At 31.9% G+C, this 17,373-nt stretch overlaps 1 protein-coding gene across 5 annotated transcripts in view; it reads right to left on the bottom strand.

Annotated features, from left to right (window-relative positions):
• SNX14 (sorting nexin 14) overlaps positions 1-17,373 on the bottom strand; it is a 115,071-nt gene that overhangs the window by 46,919 nt on the left and 50,779 nt on the right. For all 5 annotated transcript variants that reach the window (XM_008579823.1, XM_008579818.1, XM_008579819.1 and 2 more), the window contains exons 5-12: positions 14,575-14,618; positions 12,582-12,669; positions 8,372-8,456; positions 3,424-3,580; positions 2,223-2,298; positions 1,191-1,235; positions 1,004-1,084; positions 792-906 (exon numbers count right to left, since the gene is read on the bottom strand). In XM_008579823.1, coding sequence (XP_008578045.1) covers positions 792-906; positions 1,004-1,084; positions 1,191-1,235; positions 2,223-2,298; positions 3,424-3,580; positions 8,372-8,456; positions 12,582-12,669; positions 14,575-14,618 — 691 coding nt within the window. The remainder of the gene's footprint in view (positions 1-791; positions 907-1,003; positions 1,085-1,190; positions 1,236-2,222; positions 2,299-3,423; positions 3,581-8,371; positions 8,457-12,581; positions 12,670-14,574; positions 14,619-17,373) is intronic.

Below are 17,373 nucleotides of genomic sequence, written 5' to 3'. Positions count from 1 at the left end.
AAACTTTACATTTAAATTTTAAAAGTTTCACTGTGTAAATTATAACTTTTCACTGTGTAAATTAGAAAACAATTTTTTTTTTTTTTTTTTTTTTTGTCTTTTTCCATGTCTGGCAACGGATCGCAGCCCTCACTGTTGCCCCCGTACCGGACCGGGACCGGCAACGGGATCGCAACCCTCGGTGTTGCTCCCGCGCCTCGCTCAGCCAGTGAGCGGGAACCGGTCTGTATGTGGGATCCGAACCCTCGGGCGGGAGCACCGCCACGCTTCCCAAGCGGCGCACTATCCAGTGCGCCACCGGGCCGGCCCAGAAATCAATTTTTTAAAGTTATATTTTAAAAAGGAATTAGATTCACTTAAAAAAAATCTTTTCATAGATAGTCCATAGAGTTTCTCATAAATCCGATAATCCATGTTGTTATGGAGTTTACAGTCAAAATAAAACATTTCTATATCTGATTATTTTATCAAAATAATTCTTAACAAAAACTGTGACAAAGTGCTACTGATATGGGCTACTGGTTGGGTCTTTAACATATTTTCATTATACTGAATTTCTAGTAGTATTTTTTCTGCCACTGGGATTTGACTGAAGTCAGTGATAGATTATGTTCCAATATGGAAAGGAGTACACATTTGGCAGAAACCAATAGGTACTCTTAGAATATCTAGCTAATGAAATTTAGTACAATGATAGATGGCTACCACAACATCAGATCTGATCTAAATTATTCAAATACACTAAAATGTTTAAAAATGACTTTCTAGTGAAATACAAAAGTAGGCCTCACCCACAGTCAGACAAAACTGCAACACATGTACTGCTCCTTCTTGTTTCAGAAAGTTCATAAAACGAAACAAAAGATCTTGTTGCTCTCTGATTTGCTTCAATTCTAATTTCAGCACCTTGATACAATATGGGAGGAAGAGTAAGTTAAAGCTATATAAATGCATTCTAAAACTGTTTATTATCAAAAATAATGTTATGGCTGAAAATACTTACAGATGGCTTCTTATTTCTAGGTTCTGCAAATTTTTGCAAGAATGGAACCAACGGGGAAGCGGGTTCAGTAGCTTTTTCAGGCTTTGAAGAAACAGAATTATTAACTCAGTAAAATTCCCATTCAATTTGACATGAAAATGAAAATTCAATGCAATCTGAAGTGCTTTCTAATATGTTCAGTACTCACTGGACTGTCATCTATGAAGATTATAAGCAAATGATTCACAGTATCCTAATGGAAAATAATAAATATAGGTCAAAATAATTCCATTACTGTATTCTGCCCAGAATTCTTAGAACTTTTATCATATTATAAAAGTTTCTAGAAAAATGAAGACACAAATGGAGCAGTTGCAAAGTATCTGCACTTATGTATTACAGAGAGACTTATTAAAAAATCTATAATGCGTGTTCTAAACCTTTGTGAAAATGGGCAAAGAAAAGCTATTCTGACTTTTTGACATCTAAAATGTTTATAAACTACTTCCGTTTCTTCAAAATCCTACTGGATCAAAGGTGGAAGTATCCCAAGTGTCTGTTGATGGATGAATGGATAAGCAAAATGTGGAATATACAAATAATAGAATATTACTCAGCCTTGAAAAGGAAAGAAATTCTCACACATGTTACAACATGGACAAACTTGAGGACATTTGGCTAAGTGAAATAAGACAATCACAAAAAGACAAATACTATAAAATTCCACTTATATGAGTCACCTAGAGTAGTCAAATTCATAGAGAAAGAAAGTAGAATGGTGGTGGCTAAGGGCTAGGGGAGGGAAAAATGAGGAATTCTTGTTTAATGTAGAGTTTCAGTTTTTTAAGATAAAGAGTTCTGAAGATGAGTAGTGGGTGGTGGTTGCACAACAATATAAATGTATTTTATACTGGCTGAGCATCCTTAATCTGAAAAATCCAAATTCCAAAAAGCTCCATAATCCAAAATTTTTTGAGCACCAATGTATACTCAAAGAAATGCTCATTGAAGCATTTCAGATTTTAGATATTTGGACTAGGGATGCTCAACTAGTGTGTATTCTACAAATGTTCTAAAATCCAGAAATATCCAAAATTTGAAACGCTTCTGATCTCAAGCATTTCCGATAACGAACACTCAATCTGTACCTCTGAAATGTACCCATAAAACTGTTTAAGTCAGGAAATTTTATGTTTAGTATATTTTACCACAATTAAAAGAAATGTTTTTAAAATCTTACTGGATCAGCTAGGAAATCCAAAGAAGGAAGGAACACAGAACCAGACAGTATTTCTCTTATAAGTAAGGTCAGAGATCTGGAAAAAGAAATAATAATTACAAATAGTGACTTACATTAGTTCTTAACTTCCAAGTACATATGAATTACCTCAGGATCTTGGTAAAATGCAAACTATAATCCAATAGTTCTGGGATGGACCCTTCTGCATTCCTAATAAACACCTAGGTAATGCTCATGCTACTGGTTCACAGACCATACTTTGAACAACAAGAACTTGGTGGCCTTACTTGGCTAAAAGAGAATACTATTCAAGAGGAAAAAGGTGTTCCCTTAGCTGAAGCGACTTGGATGACATTAGAAAATGCTACCTGCCTAGTAATATTTTAAATGTTTAATATATTTCTAAATTAATGTGTAAGACTAATATGCTTAATAGTATAATACAATTACCTTTTAGTCATAATATTTAAATTAATATTATAAACTAGTCTCAAATAAAAATGCTTTAAAATATTAAAATAAATTATTTTTTAAAATAAAATAAAAATTTAAAAGAAAATAAAGTAATATTTAAAGTACATCACTAGGGAGGTTTTGGTGATGGGACACAATAACTAACTACATTGTATATTGACAAAATAAAAATAAAAAATAAATAAATAAATAAATAAAATAAAGTACATCACTAATAATAGGCCATGATTTCTCCTCTAAGGACTATTAGAGAGAGAATAATAAGGTAACTTATGGAATAATCTAAACACACTCCTGCCAGAACAATGGACAGTAGACTAGATAATCTCTAATTATTCTTCCCCACTGGATATCTTACAATCCAAACTTATCTGTATAGTTTGTCCAAAGTGTTTCTGCCTGTAAGAGTCATAATGCGTATGTCTTTAAAAAGACACACCAGAAAATAAAGTATAATGATCTCAAATAAGAAAATTAATTTTATTCATATTTATTTTCAATGTCCAATATCAGTTTTCAAGGAAAAAGTCTTAGCAACATAACATACCACAAATATTTAACCCCTAAATTGGCATTTTAAAACCTGATAATTTTTTTTTCCCCAAATGAAAAACTGTTCACATTACAGGCTAACCTCAAGTATTAGCATACTCCTATTATTATCAAGAATAGCAATATACATATGCATGGTATACAAATACTACAATGATTTTTTTCTGGTCTATACCTGCAGTCTGTTGCTTTAGGAGGCAAAATATAAGGAAAGAGTAGTTCGGTAAGTTTCCTTAAATACTGTAATTCATCTCTTCGACTTCTCAAAGCCACATGAAGCTCTGGACCATATTCTTCTAAAGCAGCTTGCTGTAAAAACTCTGTATTCTTTACTATAAGTAGAGATAAAAAATAAATATTGAAACAAGTTAAGCAATATTAAATAACTTCAGCCATTTCCACTAACAAATACAAGAGCATCTAATGTAGTCATTCCTTTCCTAACCCCTCCTTTCTTTCCTACAGGGAAATTTTTCAAAAACAGGGTTTAAAGAGAGAAATTCCTCTGCTGTAAGTCTGTTTATTTTGCAATAAATTGGTAGAGACACTTTTCCCTCTAGCAAACAAGAATTTAAGGTCTTGTTGCTACAAAGTATATAAAATACAGCAAGTTATTATTTTAAAGTTGAAAAAAACTACAAAAGATGTCTTCTTGCACACACAAGGCTTCTGTTATCAAATATTACATCTTGTTCATCCCCTGCAAAAACAAAATATACCCTATTCAAAATTCTTTAATTGCACCTACTTTCACATCATTTTATAAAAGCAATTATAGAAACTGGCTTCATTGCTTAAGTTCTACATCTTCTGTCTAGAGCACAGGACACAGAGGTACAAAACTACGTAAGTTAAAGAAGTCCATGAACAAATAGATTTCTTAATAAATATTAACTGATAATTATAAAATTTATAAAATTATAAAAATTATACTAACAGAAAGGTTTTTTTTAAGGCCAGGTACTGAAATAATATTGTAAAACTTAAAAGTAATAATATTCACTCCTTTTTGTAGACCATAAAAGATTAAGTAGAAAAACAAGTCACAAGTCATGCTTTCCCCGGTTCTTCATTCTGTGATGAATTTTAAAATCATGGGAGTCTGTGCAAGGAATCTTGACTCTAATTCAATGGCATTTATTTGTTTAACTATTTCCATCTATTTTTATTGAAAGAGAATGTAAGCATACTCACAAAAAAAGTCAATATATGCATTCTAATAATGAGTACTAAGAAGGAAAATAAAGGTTATCTACACCTGATGTACTAAAGCAGGACTGGCAAAGGATATAGTTTTTACAAGAAATGCATTTTAAATTATTTGCCAAGCTTTTCCCCCTCAAGAATTTGGGGCACGAGTCTTTTAAAAACTTACAAGAGTTAGAGCACAATGTTATAACACCTAGGACAAGGGTTTAGATTCCCACACCAGGCAGTCATCAAAAAAGAAAAAAAATTATAACAAGAGCATGGAGATTTAGATTAAAATCAGAAGACTAAGCTATGCTAAGACTCAGCTATGCTTCTTTACTGATATGATTTTGAACAAATGATATAATCCCTTTGAGTCTTAAAATCCACATCAGTAAATAGTTATTAAATAGTTAACACTGAAAAAGTCATCATACAAAACACGTAAGTAATTGTAATATTTGGTATGATTAGCATTTACACATAACATATAAATTAAATCACTAGATTGGAATCTACTCAACATCTGTCAAACGTGAGAGATTTTTGTACTCCTAGGTAATAAGAAATTAAAGGAATCAGACAAAACATAATAAAAGGGGAGGGAGGAACACCTTAATTGGGAATATAAGCAAATGAGATGCTGGAATACATGGAGTGGGTTAATCTCCCCTAATCACCAGTTTATCTAATGCCTAATCAGACAGCAGTTTCCACATCATAAAAGGAAAGGTCCCCAGAATCTATGACAAAGAGATATGTTCAGGTTTAAAGACTGGAATAAAGTCCTTCTGAACAATCATTAATGAATTTAAATTAAGCCAATGCTTCTACTGTGTATACATATTCAATATTTCTAAGAGTCACGGATGGAAGTACTTACATAGAAAAAAAAACTTTATAATCCCTATTCTCAAGAGGCAGACTAAGCAGAGAACGTCAAGACAGTAATGATAACTACAGATTAAGATATGAACCTTTATTTCCTGATTTATATACAAATATGGGGCCAAAAAATTTAGAAAATAAATTCACACATTAAAGAAATGAAAAATCAAAAAACTAAAGACGTTTTTTTCAAGCCTATGTTTTTTACAAGCCTCACTGTCATAATACTTAGAACACTGGGATCCTTGGATAAAATTAGAGCTCTTCTTATTTTCTGACCTTTTAATTCTATGGATTTCATTAATTACAATATTATCAATGAATTCAATCTAGCATTTTAAAATGATTTTATATTGAGGATGACTTTTTACATGAATAGTAGCAAATAAGCAATCCTCTCTTGCAAAGAATAAATTTCAAAACAATAAATTTCAGTCAAACTGGTCTGTCTCTATACTTAACACCACTCTAACAAAAACAAAATAATTTGGGGATTTTAATAAACTGCTCAACTAAAAATAAAAAGATGGCTCCATTTATTCACAGCGTGTGGTTTGTTTTGTTTTGTTTTGTTTTGTTTTGTTTTGTTTTGTTTTGTTTTTAAAAGATGACCAGAAAGGGGATCTTAACCTTTGACTTGGTGTTGTCAGCAACACGCTCTCCCAAGTGAGCTAACCGACCATCCCTATATAGGGATCTGAACACATGGCCTTGGTGTTATCAGCACTGTGGTGTTTTTTGTCTTTATTGTTTTTGTCTTTAGAACAAAATTAAAACTGTACTAAAAATATTTTTCCCACAAAAACCTGCACACAAATGTTTATACTGGCTTTGTTTATAACTGCCAAAAATTGGGAAGCAACCAAGATATCCTTCTATAGGTAAATGGGTAAACAAACTGTGCTACATCCACGCAATGGAATATAATTGAATAACAAAAAGAATGAATTATCAACCACAAAAAGACATGGAGGAGTTCTAAATGCATATTGCTAAGTGAAAGAAAGCAGTCTAAAAGATATTGTATGATTCCAACTATATAACATTCTCGAAAGTCAAAACTACAGACAGTGAAAAGATGGAGGAAGGAGGGATGAATAGATAAAGCACAGGGGATTTTTAGGGCAGTGAAACCATTAGTACGCTACTGTAAGATGATTACGTGATTATACATTTGTCAAAACCCAAAGAGCAGACCCTAAAGTGAACTATGGAATTTACTTAATAATAATGTATTGATGTTGGTACATAAATTATTAAAAAACATGCAACTAATGCAAGATGTTAGTACCAGAAAAAAGGGGGAAATATATGAGAACTTTCTACATTCTGCTCAATTTTTCTGTAAACTTGAAACTGTTCTAAAAAATAAAATCTACTTATTACAAAAAAAAACACTTTTCCTAAATTTTCTTCTGACAGTAAAAATAGCCTTTCTTTACAAAATGACTACAACAAAGATACTACCTTCTAGTGTGTTTTTGCCAATGACGGAACAATGACTTTAAAAGTTAATTTTTTAATTGTTTTAAAGATAAATCTATTTATATATTTGTTAAATAACATTTTTTTTTCATTTCTTAAACTACATATATGAAAATAATAAAGTAAAGTAACCTGGGATAATTAAAATAAATAAAAGCTAATTTTTTAATTTAACAATTAAGTTACATGTACTTCAACTCTTCCACACTTATTCTTTTTTCTAACAATGTTCAAAGTAAAATTATTTTTACTTGTTTTAATAAGATGAACAAAGAATAATTATTAAATATATAATTTGAAATGCTTCTCTTACCTGAGGAATTATTTATACTAAAGGGCAAATAAACTAATAATTTGATTTAATTCAACCTCAACTCTACCTACAGCATAATTTCCCAGAATGTGCTCTGATTATATTAATTGATATTCTGAGGGAGGGAGAAATGGTTCCATGCTCAAATAAATTTGGGATGTGTAAGTTAAAATTAAAACTATTTCTTTGCTGCAGTACTCAGAGCTGTTGGTGTACTAGTTAGTACTCACTAGGAATTTCCCAGTATAGTAATTTTAAAAAAATATGACCATGGTCATATACATAGAGTAGCATTCTGTAAAACATACTTTAGAAAGCAGTGACAAAGGAGAATACCAAATGCAAACACAAAGAAAATCTCAGTTTTGCACAGAACCAAGTATGAAGCATAGAAGTAATTTTGTTAAAAAGAAACATTTTAGCTTGATTTTAGAACAAGAAAAGTCCTAAATGAAGACTTTATTCAATCAGGAAACATTTACTGAACATATGCCATGTGCAAATTATGTTAGTAAAAAAGCCAGGACACATGAGAAATAGCAAACAGGTCACCCTGGCTAAAGCATAATACATAGTAAAAGACAAGACTAGATCAAAATATGTGACTAAATAGAAAAGGGTTTAAAAACACAGTTTAGGCACTATAGCAGAGTCAATAATTTTTTTTTTTTTAAAGATGACGCGTAAGGGGATCTTAATCCTTTACTTGGTGTTGTCAGCACCACGCTCTCCGAAGTGAGCTAACCAGCCATCCCTGTATAGAGATCCGAACCAACGGCCTTGGTGCTATCAGCACCATATTCTCCTAAGTGAGCCACGGGCCGGCCCACTAATTTTTTTTAGTAGGGAAGTAACATGAGAATTGTGATATTGTGAAGTTAACGTGGTAGCAGTATACAGCATGGGCTAGAATAGGTCAAAACTGTTGAAATCATTAAGGAGAAAAGGGAAAGAGATGTGAGATATACTCAGAGGATTAAACTATTATTCAGAAAAAGACTGTACGGTCATCAGTACTATATCTAAAATGTTAACTAACTATATTTTAATTTTCATAGATTTTTGAGTTTTCACACTTACATGCTTATAAAGAAACTGTTGAAAAGGAACTTCAGTTTAAAAGAATACTCTCATAGCATTTGTGAATGTACAACTTAATGTATCCCTACTCACACTTAGATATTTCAGCTGAAAGTTGATGTATAAGAATAAAATCACTCAAGCTTGTAGTAGAAAATTGTATTACCTTTCTGTCTGGCTTTAACTATCACTTCTATATGCTTCATTGCCACTTTTAATAGTTTCTTGGTTATAATAGATGGAATATCCACCTAGAAAAATTCAACATTAAAAGAAAACATTAAAGGTAATTATCACTAAGTTACAATGGTGGGAACGCTATATTTAAGAGATTGGAACGTATCTTAAAAATTAGAGGTATTATTCAGAATCTTTCAAAAATATAACTTAAAAGGACTTTATATTCTTGGCTCATACTAACTAACATTAGACAGTTTTTCTACCACAGTATCGAAAATTTGTCTTACTATGCATACCTTAAATACTAAATTTTTCCCACAAAATAGTATCTTCATTCCTGGCTTATTTCTTTATGTGTTTTTTGTTTTAATTGTACTCAAGGAAAGACCTCCAGTAACTTCTCATCCCATTGAGGCTATAAATTTGTGTTTACCAAGAAGTTATTTAAAAACGAACTTTTTAATTCAGCTTACAAGATGAATCCTGGTTTTAGAAATATGGAAGCATCCTATTTAGATGACAGAAAAATAATAAGTTTCATCATTTCCAACCAACATTTTTCAACCTAAAGGCTGGAAGCTGTAGTGATTATGGTAGGTTAGTGAGGGAGGATTGATGGACTGCACACACAGAAAAGAGGCAAAAAATAACTGAAAATAAGTTTCAAATAAATCATCAAAAAACATGATTATTAGGCTTTAACAAGCTTATCTTCCACCATAAAACTTCACACATTTTTTCCCTTTATCAAAGGTATGAGAAAATTCTATCACAATAGTGTTAACTTTTGTGTTAACTTTTCACTTCTTACATTCCATATACTAAGGAGATCAAAATCACAGGGTGATAAATCTAGCAAGTGTGATGGATTATAAACCCTCAAATTTTAGCGATTTGCTGGTAAAACCCAGAGCAAAGATCAAAGATGTACAATTAGAGGAGATATTTTTACTAGTATTACATGTCATTGCAAAATAACATTACTTCATTACTCATCACTTATCATTGGCTATTTGGTACAATGATTCTAAATCACTCTCATATTAATCAAATAAACAAGATGTTTCAGTTTTCAAACATTTTATAAAATTTTGTCTTCTGAAAATACTCATGAAGATTTTCATTTTTAAGTTCCATATTAGGAACTACAGGTCAGAATAAAAATGGTAAAATAATGAGTTTGTCACTAAACTTTGATTTTAAAAAAATGGTGAACCTTAAATGATTCTGTTTTCATTATCGCCAAACTTCCAGTTTATATCATCCAGGCAATGGTATCAAGGACAGAACACTGCAGTGGGAATAAGATGACCCAGGCCTAATCTTCTGCTCATTAACTATCTCTGATACTTTGACAAAGTTACTAACTTTCTTTAAAATTAATATAATAATGACCCATTTATCTCCCAGGAATAGTGATACAGATGAAATTAGAAGAAAGAATACATACTGAGAGAATGAGTTATTTGCAAATCATATCTCTGATAAAGGACTTGCATCCAGAATATATAAATAACTTGTATAACTCAATAATAAAGACAAATAACCCAGTTAAAATATGGGCAAAGGATTTGAAGAGACATTTCTCCAATATATCCAATCCAAAGATACAGAAATGGCCAATAAGCATATGAAAAGATGCTCAACATCACTAGCATCAAGGAAATGCAAATCAAAGCCACAATGAAATACCACTTCAAACCCACTAGGATGGTTAGAATCAAAAAGTGAGATAATAACTAGTTCTAGCAAGAATATAGCAAAACAGGAACCCCCATACACAGCTGGTGGAAATGTAAATGGTGCAGCCTTTTCAGAAAACAGTCTAGCAGTTCCTTGAAGTGTTAAACAAAGAGTTACCATTTGACCCAGCAATTATACTCCTAGGTATATAACCCAGATAAATGAAAACATATCCACCAAGAAAAACCTGTATACAAATGCTCACAGGCACCTAAGAGCCAAAAAGTGGAAACAATCTATCAACTGATGAATGGATAAAAATACTGTAGTATATCCATACAATTGAATATTATTCAGCCATAAAAAAGAATGAAGTCCTGATACATACTACAATATGACAACATGGATGAATCTTGAGATTATGCTAAGCGAAAGAAACCAGTCACAAGAGGCCACATACTATATGACTCAATATTGTATTTACATGTGTTGTAAAATATAATTATGTATTGTATGACACACATTATATTTATATGAAATGTCCAGAATAGACAAATCCATAAATACAGAAAGTAGATTATTGGTGGTTGGTTAGCTAGGGCTGAGGGGATAGGAAGGTTAGGTTTATGGCTAAAAGGTATGTGAGGTCTCTTTGTGGGTGATAAAAATTGTGTGATGATAATTGATTGCGTGATTGTAATGAAAATTGGGTGATTGTGATGAAAATGATTGTGATGAAAATTGTGTGATCTAAATTGATTGATGAAAATTGTATGATGTAAATTGACTGATGAAAATTGTGGTGACAGTTGCACAACTCTGAATATGCTAAAAACCACTGAATTGTATACTTTGGGTGAACTGTATAGTATGCAAATTATCTCAATAAAGCTGTTACCAAAAGTATATATACATATACTTACACAGCACACTCCAAATATAAGGTGCTATTATTTTAGAAGCTACTAGGCTATCTCAAAGCCTAATATAACAGAACAGTTATATTAACCATCGCCCATTAATTAATTCACTGTAACGAGGCAATCAAAATTAATTTGATAAATTAATTTTATTTGACTTATTCCCAGTTGTAATTTAAATGGTTTATCATCAACCAACTAAATCTTTTATCTATTTAAAATCTCACTAAGTCTTTTATTCTATTTAGTCTATTATGAGACAATTGCCTTTTTTAAAAACAATATTATTGTTTATCAACTTTTAAAAAAAAATGATAAATGTCCAATGCAAAGAAAATAGGGCAAATATAAAGAAATACATGGGAAGAACCAAAATTCAGCATCAGCCCACCACCACAATAAGAGTTAAGAGAGATAATGATATCTATGTCCTTAATATACATATTACCAAGCTTTAAAATGTTAGCTTTGTTTTAAAGTAGAAGAATATCACACATATTATTTGCCATCATCTTCCACTTGACTATTTTCCACTTGACTTATGGGAAGATAAATATTTTCCCATGTAAATAAGTGTTATTCTACAAAATGAATTTTCATGGCTCTGTAGAATTCTATAGTTAGGATGTATTATACTTACGCAAACAACAATCTTATCATTTGGACATCACTTTTCTTTTCAGTTTTATTATAAATTATACTGTAATAAATCTTTGAACATACATTTTTATACCACCTTGATTATTTCCCTAAAATATATTTAAAAAATAAAATTAAATTTAGAAGTATAGACATTTTTAAGTCTTTTAACAAAGATTACCAAATTGCTCTCAAGTATGAGTCATACACTAGTTTGGATTTGTACTTCCTTTTCCTATTTCCCCCAAATCACCATTACTAGATATGAATGTCCTTTTTTTATCTTTCCCAATCTGATAGGTAAAAGAATAGTATCTCATAAAAAATTAAATTTATTTCATGTGAGATAACATACTTTCAAGTGTTCATTGGCCATTTTATATTTTTCTTTTGTGAACTGCTCATGAGTATTTTTTGCATATCTTTTCTACAGTGGTTGACTGTATTGTTCACAGCTACAGAAACATTTAAGAAGATTAATATCCATTTTATTTACTAATGGCAGAGATACCATATACTAATTGTCAATATGTTCACTCCTTTGGATTGACAAAGCAGTAGGTGAGTGTGTGTGTATCTACAGACAATGTATATAGGAAATACTACAAACATATATAGGAAAAGACCCAAACATACACAAAATATGACTCAAAAAATATTTTAAAACAGTAGATCACAATCATTGCCATTTACTCAATAAATTCATCTAACTGGAACATGGCTTTTTTCTATAGTCCTTCCATTTCTAATTTCCACAAATCAAGATAACTAAGCATTAAAGAAAGCAAAATTAACCAATGGATCAAAAGTAATTCATTAATTTTTAACCTAAAAAAGTGAAAAGTGAAGAAAAAAATACACATGGTATTGGAAAAAGTAAAAATAAGATTTAAAATAGTTTCTTTCATAATGATAAAGCCCCAAATTCCCAAATTTCTCATTATAAATATATACCTTGTGAATCCTTCGTATTAAGACAGATGCAAAAAACCGTAATGTTATTCTCAACTCATCAACAAAGGACTCATCATCTGTCACATCCCTTCAATTGAGGAGAAAAGTAAACAATCAGAAGTTCAGAGAAATAGTTTCACCTCCTAGAAACCAAAGAAACAACTTCCTCTTTTTTTCCATTTACTTACGCTATTTTTTCTTTTTTTTTACAAACGCATTTCAATGCAGAATAACAGAAATGTATAAAAAAGAAAACAAACATCTCGCATAATTCTAGTCCCAAGACATAATTACTACTAACTAAGTTGCAGTATATATTTCTTTGCAGACACACATGTACACAGTCTTATTTCACAATACTAGGATCATTTTCTAAGCATCAAAGAAATTTCAGAGAAATAAAACAATGAATATTTCGAAGGCTGGAAGAAAACAATGAATAATTTCAAAGGAGCCAGCCATGGGCCAGCCCCAACCTCCCTTCCCTCCTCCTCCCCCAACATCTTAGAATATACTTATTATAAAAAATTTTTTTAAAAATTATAATAATTTCAGAGAAGCAACAGAATTAAATATAAAATTTTAAATAAGTTTTAAATATTTATAAAATATTATGTTAATTCTAAAAGTAAATAAAAAATGTGTGCTCTATTTGAAAAAAAAAAACATTTTAAACCGAAATTTTGACAACCTTCCTCTGAGGAGCTATTTTTCAATTTCCTGAAGTCTTGAGGTCCCTAGAAGAATTCAGACACTTTCCTAACCAAAGGCAATAAGGATACATAATGGTAATATCCTGAACTTGAAGATGGTGCTATTAAATCCTTTAGCAGAATAAGGAAGATAATTGTATCAATCATGCTTCCCACTATTAACCCAGGGAAGGGGATATTACAGCATCAACAGCTAGAATGAGGAGAAAACACATACTTTAACACTTTGAAATACAACCAGATTTATGTCTGAAGAGTCATAATGTGGGAGCGAGGGGAGATAAAGGGGTCTTAACAAAAGGACTCATTTAACAAAAATTCCTCACCATCAACTTTACTTAAATGGCAAATGTCCCATATTTAAGACATAGTCTAATGTAAAAAATTAATATACATAGCTTTTCATGAAAACATAGCATATAAACTGGATATTAAATTTGTCTTAACATACTCTAGATGAACTCAACTAGTCACATTTTTTTAATTAGGAAATTCAAAATATACTGAGTCGATATAAAGCTACGGTGGATGACATTAAATATTATATCTGTAAGTCATATAGGTGTAAGTATTCAAATACATAAACACATGATGCTTATTTAAGAAAATATGTATTTATTAAATGACCTTAAGCTGGATTTCTCTTTGATTCTCAAACTAATTTTTTTTTTCAGATCTAGAGTTTTCTATATCCTGCAAGGCACAGGGCCCTTGTACATGCATAGCATGTAACAAAGTTACTTTGGAAAAAAACAATTTTCCAAGAAAACTATTGAAATTATCTTTCAATTTAATGAAACATCTTAATATAGATTTTCCCCCTAAAGATACAATTATTTCAAATATGAAAACTGTACAAAATTATTAAACCACTATATCTAGGAATGATGAGAAATTCTACAAGTCACTTTTCTTTCAAAAAGCAGCCTAGGTTCCTTTCCTCTTTACTATTACTCAATTATTAATTTATTGCCTACATCAATGGTTCTTAACTGGGACTGGTTATGCCTTTGAGGCTACGAAGACATTTTTGGTGGTCACAACTTGTGGGTGGGGGAAGGGGAGGGGGTTACTAGCATCTAATGGGAAGAGGCCAGGGGTGCTGCTAACTATCCTATAATGCACAGTATAGCCCCCACAACAAAGAGTTATTTAGCCTAAAATGTCAATAGTGCCAGAGTTGAGAAATGCTGGCCTACACTAAAAATACATCATTACCATGCTTAACTTAACGATATTCACTATATTAAAGAAAAAAAGGTCTTAAAGAAAGAACATACCTGTACCATGGATAAACAAAGTTTTCCAACACTAATTCAAGAACCTGCATAAAAATTATTTTTTAAAGAAAAATACAATTAATCAATGCTGGGAAAATAAACTGTACTACTTAGTAATATATATTAGCAAGAACCAATTTTATTATTCCAAATATTGACAGTAATACACTTTCACATGACAAAATGTGTATTTCAACCTTATACGGTTGTGAGGATCAAAGAGAACATGAGAAAATAATCAGAAAACCATAAAACTCCATAAAAAGGAAAAGTTACTATTAGAATGATACACATATTTCTAAATATTCCCATAATCAAACAAAAAACTTAAATTGTTCCTGACTCTAAAGCTTCACTGAACCGAAAAAGTTTTATGGAAAGAAGGAAAATTAAAGGTTGGTCCTTTGGCATTCTTACCTTTCTCTGTAAGTCAGTATTCTCAGAATAAAATGAAGAAACAAGTAGCTAAGATTTATTTAAGGGGTCAAAATTAGGTGTCAGTGATTACCTTTGAAGGGAGGATAATGACAAGAAGGGAACATGAAGGGAAGTTCTGGGGTGCTAGTAACGTTTTATTTCTTAACCTGGATGTTGGTTATATGGATATGTTCACTTTGTGAAAATTTTAGCTGTACACTTAAAATCAGTATATAGGTTATATGTGAAAAAGTAACAAAACAAAACAAACCCTGAGTGTAAAACCTTCCATTTCTTGGGTCTTGGTGTAGCAGTATTTGTCATTTTTACAAGGAATTGAAGCACTGGGCACTATCTTTAAAAAACAGTAGGGAGAGAATGAAACAATGTATTTAATCTATAAACTTCCCAGATCAGATCATATACCTTCTCTGGAAGCAGTAACAGAGATTTCCAATTCCCTAGTTTAAACATTAGGGCAACAATAATTTGGACTTTTTTATACAAAAACTAAGTATTAGTTATATTAGGTGGGAAAAGAAGATACATATAAATAGAGATAACAATAAATAGGATACAGAGAGGAGTCTGGATAAAGTTATCGTTAAACATTTGCTCTTCCTTTATTTTCCACATCCATTCAATCACCAAAGCCTACTGATCTTACATCTTAAGTAGCTCTCTTCTACAGCACCTGTATTGGTGTCCTCATCTTCTCACCCCTTAGATTGCAACAATAGCCTTTACACTAGTCTCCCTACTTCCAAACTTGCTTCCCTCCACCTTCCTCTACAGATGTGCCAAAGTGATCTAAAACATGTATTTGACCACATCACTCCCTTGCATGAAACCCTCAATATAAAAACTGCAATACATGAAAGTAAGAAAAGTGGAGCTGCACTGATGTTGAAGGGGAGAGTGAAGCATGCCAGCAGCTGTGACCATTTATTTCCTTTTTGCCTCCCACTGCATCCTGTGAGTCACATCTGAAAACTCTAGTTACACAGTTTGAAAATCACTGGCTTCCAAGATCAATTAATATAAACTCCATCAGCATAGGCTTCAAAGTCTTTTGATAATCTCACTTCTAAAACACTGGTTAAGAAATAAGCCATATCTGAGTTAGTGACTGAGTTCTGCTACCAACCAGATATAAAACTTGAGAAAATTATTAAAACTCTCCAAACTCCAATAATATAAACTCCATCAGCATAGGCTTCAAAGTCTTTTGATAATCTCACTTCTAAAACACTGGTTAAGAAATAAGCCATATCTGAGTTAGTGATTGAGTTCTGCTACCAACCAGATATAAAACTTGAGAAAATTATTAAAACTCTCCAAACTCCAATTTACCTTTGATAAAACCATCAATAACAGCACCCATTCATAGGTTGTGTATAGATTACATGAACTAATGTATGTGCTTAGCACAGTACCCAATATACAGTAAATATGTCAATAAACATTAGCTACTGGAATATTGTTGCTTCATTGTTCACATCCTCCCTCACATTTTACCCTTCAGCTTACTGAACACCCCACGTTGTTTCAAGCCTCTTTCTTTTTGAAAGCTCTAGCCAAACCCTGAAACACCCTTTCCCACACTATGAGTCTGACAAACTTCTAGACACCCTTCCTGACTTTCCCTGTCAACATTATGCACTTCTTCCTCTATATTAATTCTATACCTTGTACATTTCTTCCATTATTGCCTCCATTACATTATATAGTAATTACCAGCTTATATGTCTACCTCTCTTCCTAGACTGAAGTTCCTAGAAGCAAGGAACCATATCTTATTTCTCTTTTTATCCCTATGGCCTAGCCCAGCTCCACCTATACCAAGATCTCAAAAAATGTTTTTAAATGTGGGAGCTAAAACTTATTGACACCAGTAAGTACCAGACACTAGGCCAAGAGCTTTACATAAGTTCTTTCATTTTCTTAAAGGAATAAACTGTCAAAGACATAAGTAATACTCTTGCTAGAGGTTTTCTTTAGCAGACCTCAAATCAGCACTCTCCCTTAGAAATAAAATGTAAGCCACATATTAATTTTAAATTTTCTAGTAACTACATTTTATAAAAGTAAAAAGAAACAGGTAAAATTAATTTTATAATATACTCTGTTTAACACAATATATCCAATATATTATCTTTCAACATATAATTAATATAAAAAATGAGATATTTTAGGGCCGGCCCGGTGGCGCACTGGATAGTGCGCCGCTTGGGAAGCGCGGCGGCGCTCCCGTCTGAGGGTTCGGATCCCATATACAGACCGGTTCCCGCTCACTGGCTGAGCGAGGCGCGGGAGCAACACCGAGGTTTGCGATCCCGTTGCCGGTCCCCGGTCTGGTACGGGGGCAACACTGAAGGTTGC

The sequence above is a fragment of the Galeopterus variegatus genome, unplaced genomic scaffold (genome assembly GCF_000696425.1).
Source record: "Galeopterus variegatus unplaced genomic scaffold, G_variegatus-3.0.2 Scaffold1963, whole genome shotgun sequence".
In the NCBI taxonomy this organism is placed as follows: Eukaryota; Metazoa; Chordata; class Mammalia; order Dermoptera; family Cynocephalidae; genus Galeopterus; species Galeopterus variegatus.
This window is presented reverse-complemented; position numbering and strand designations above follow the sequence as displayed.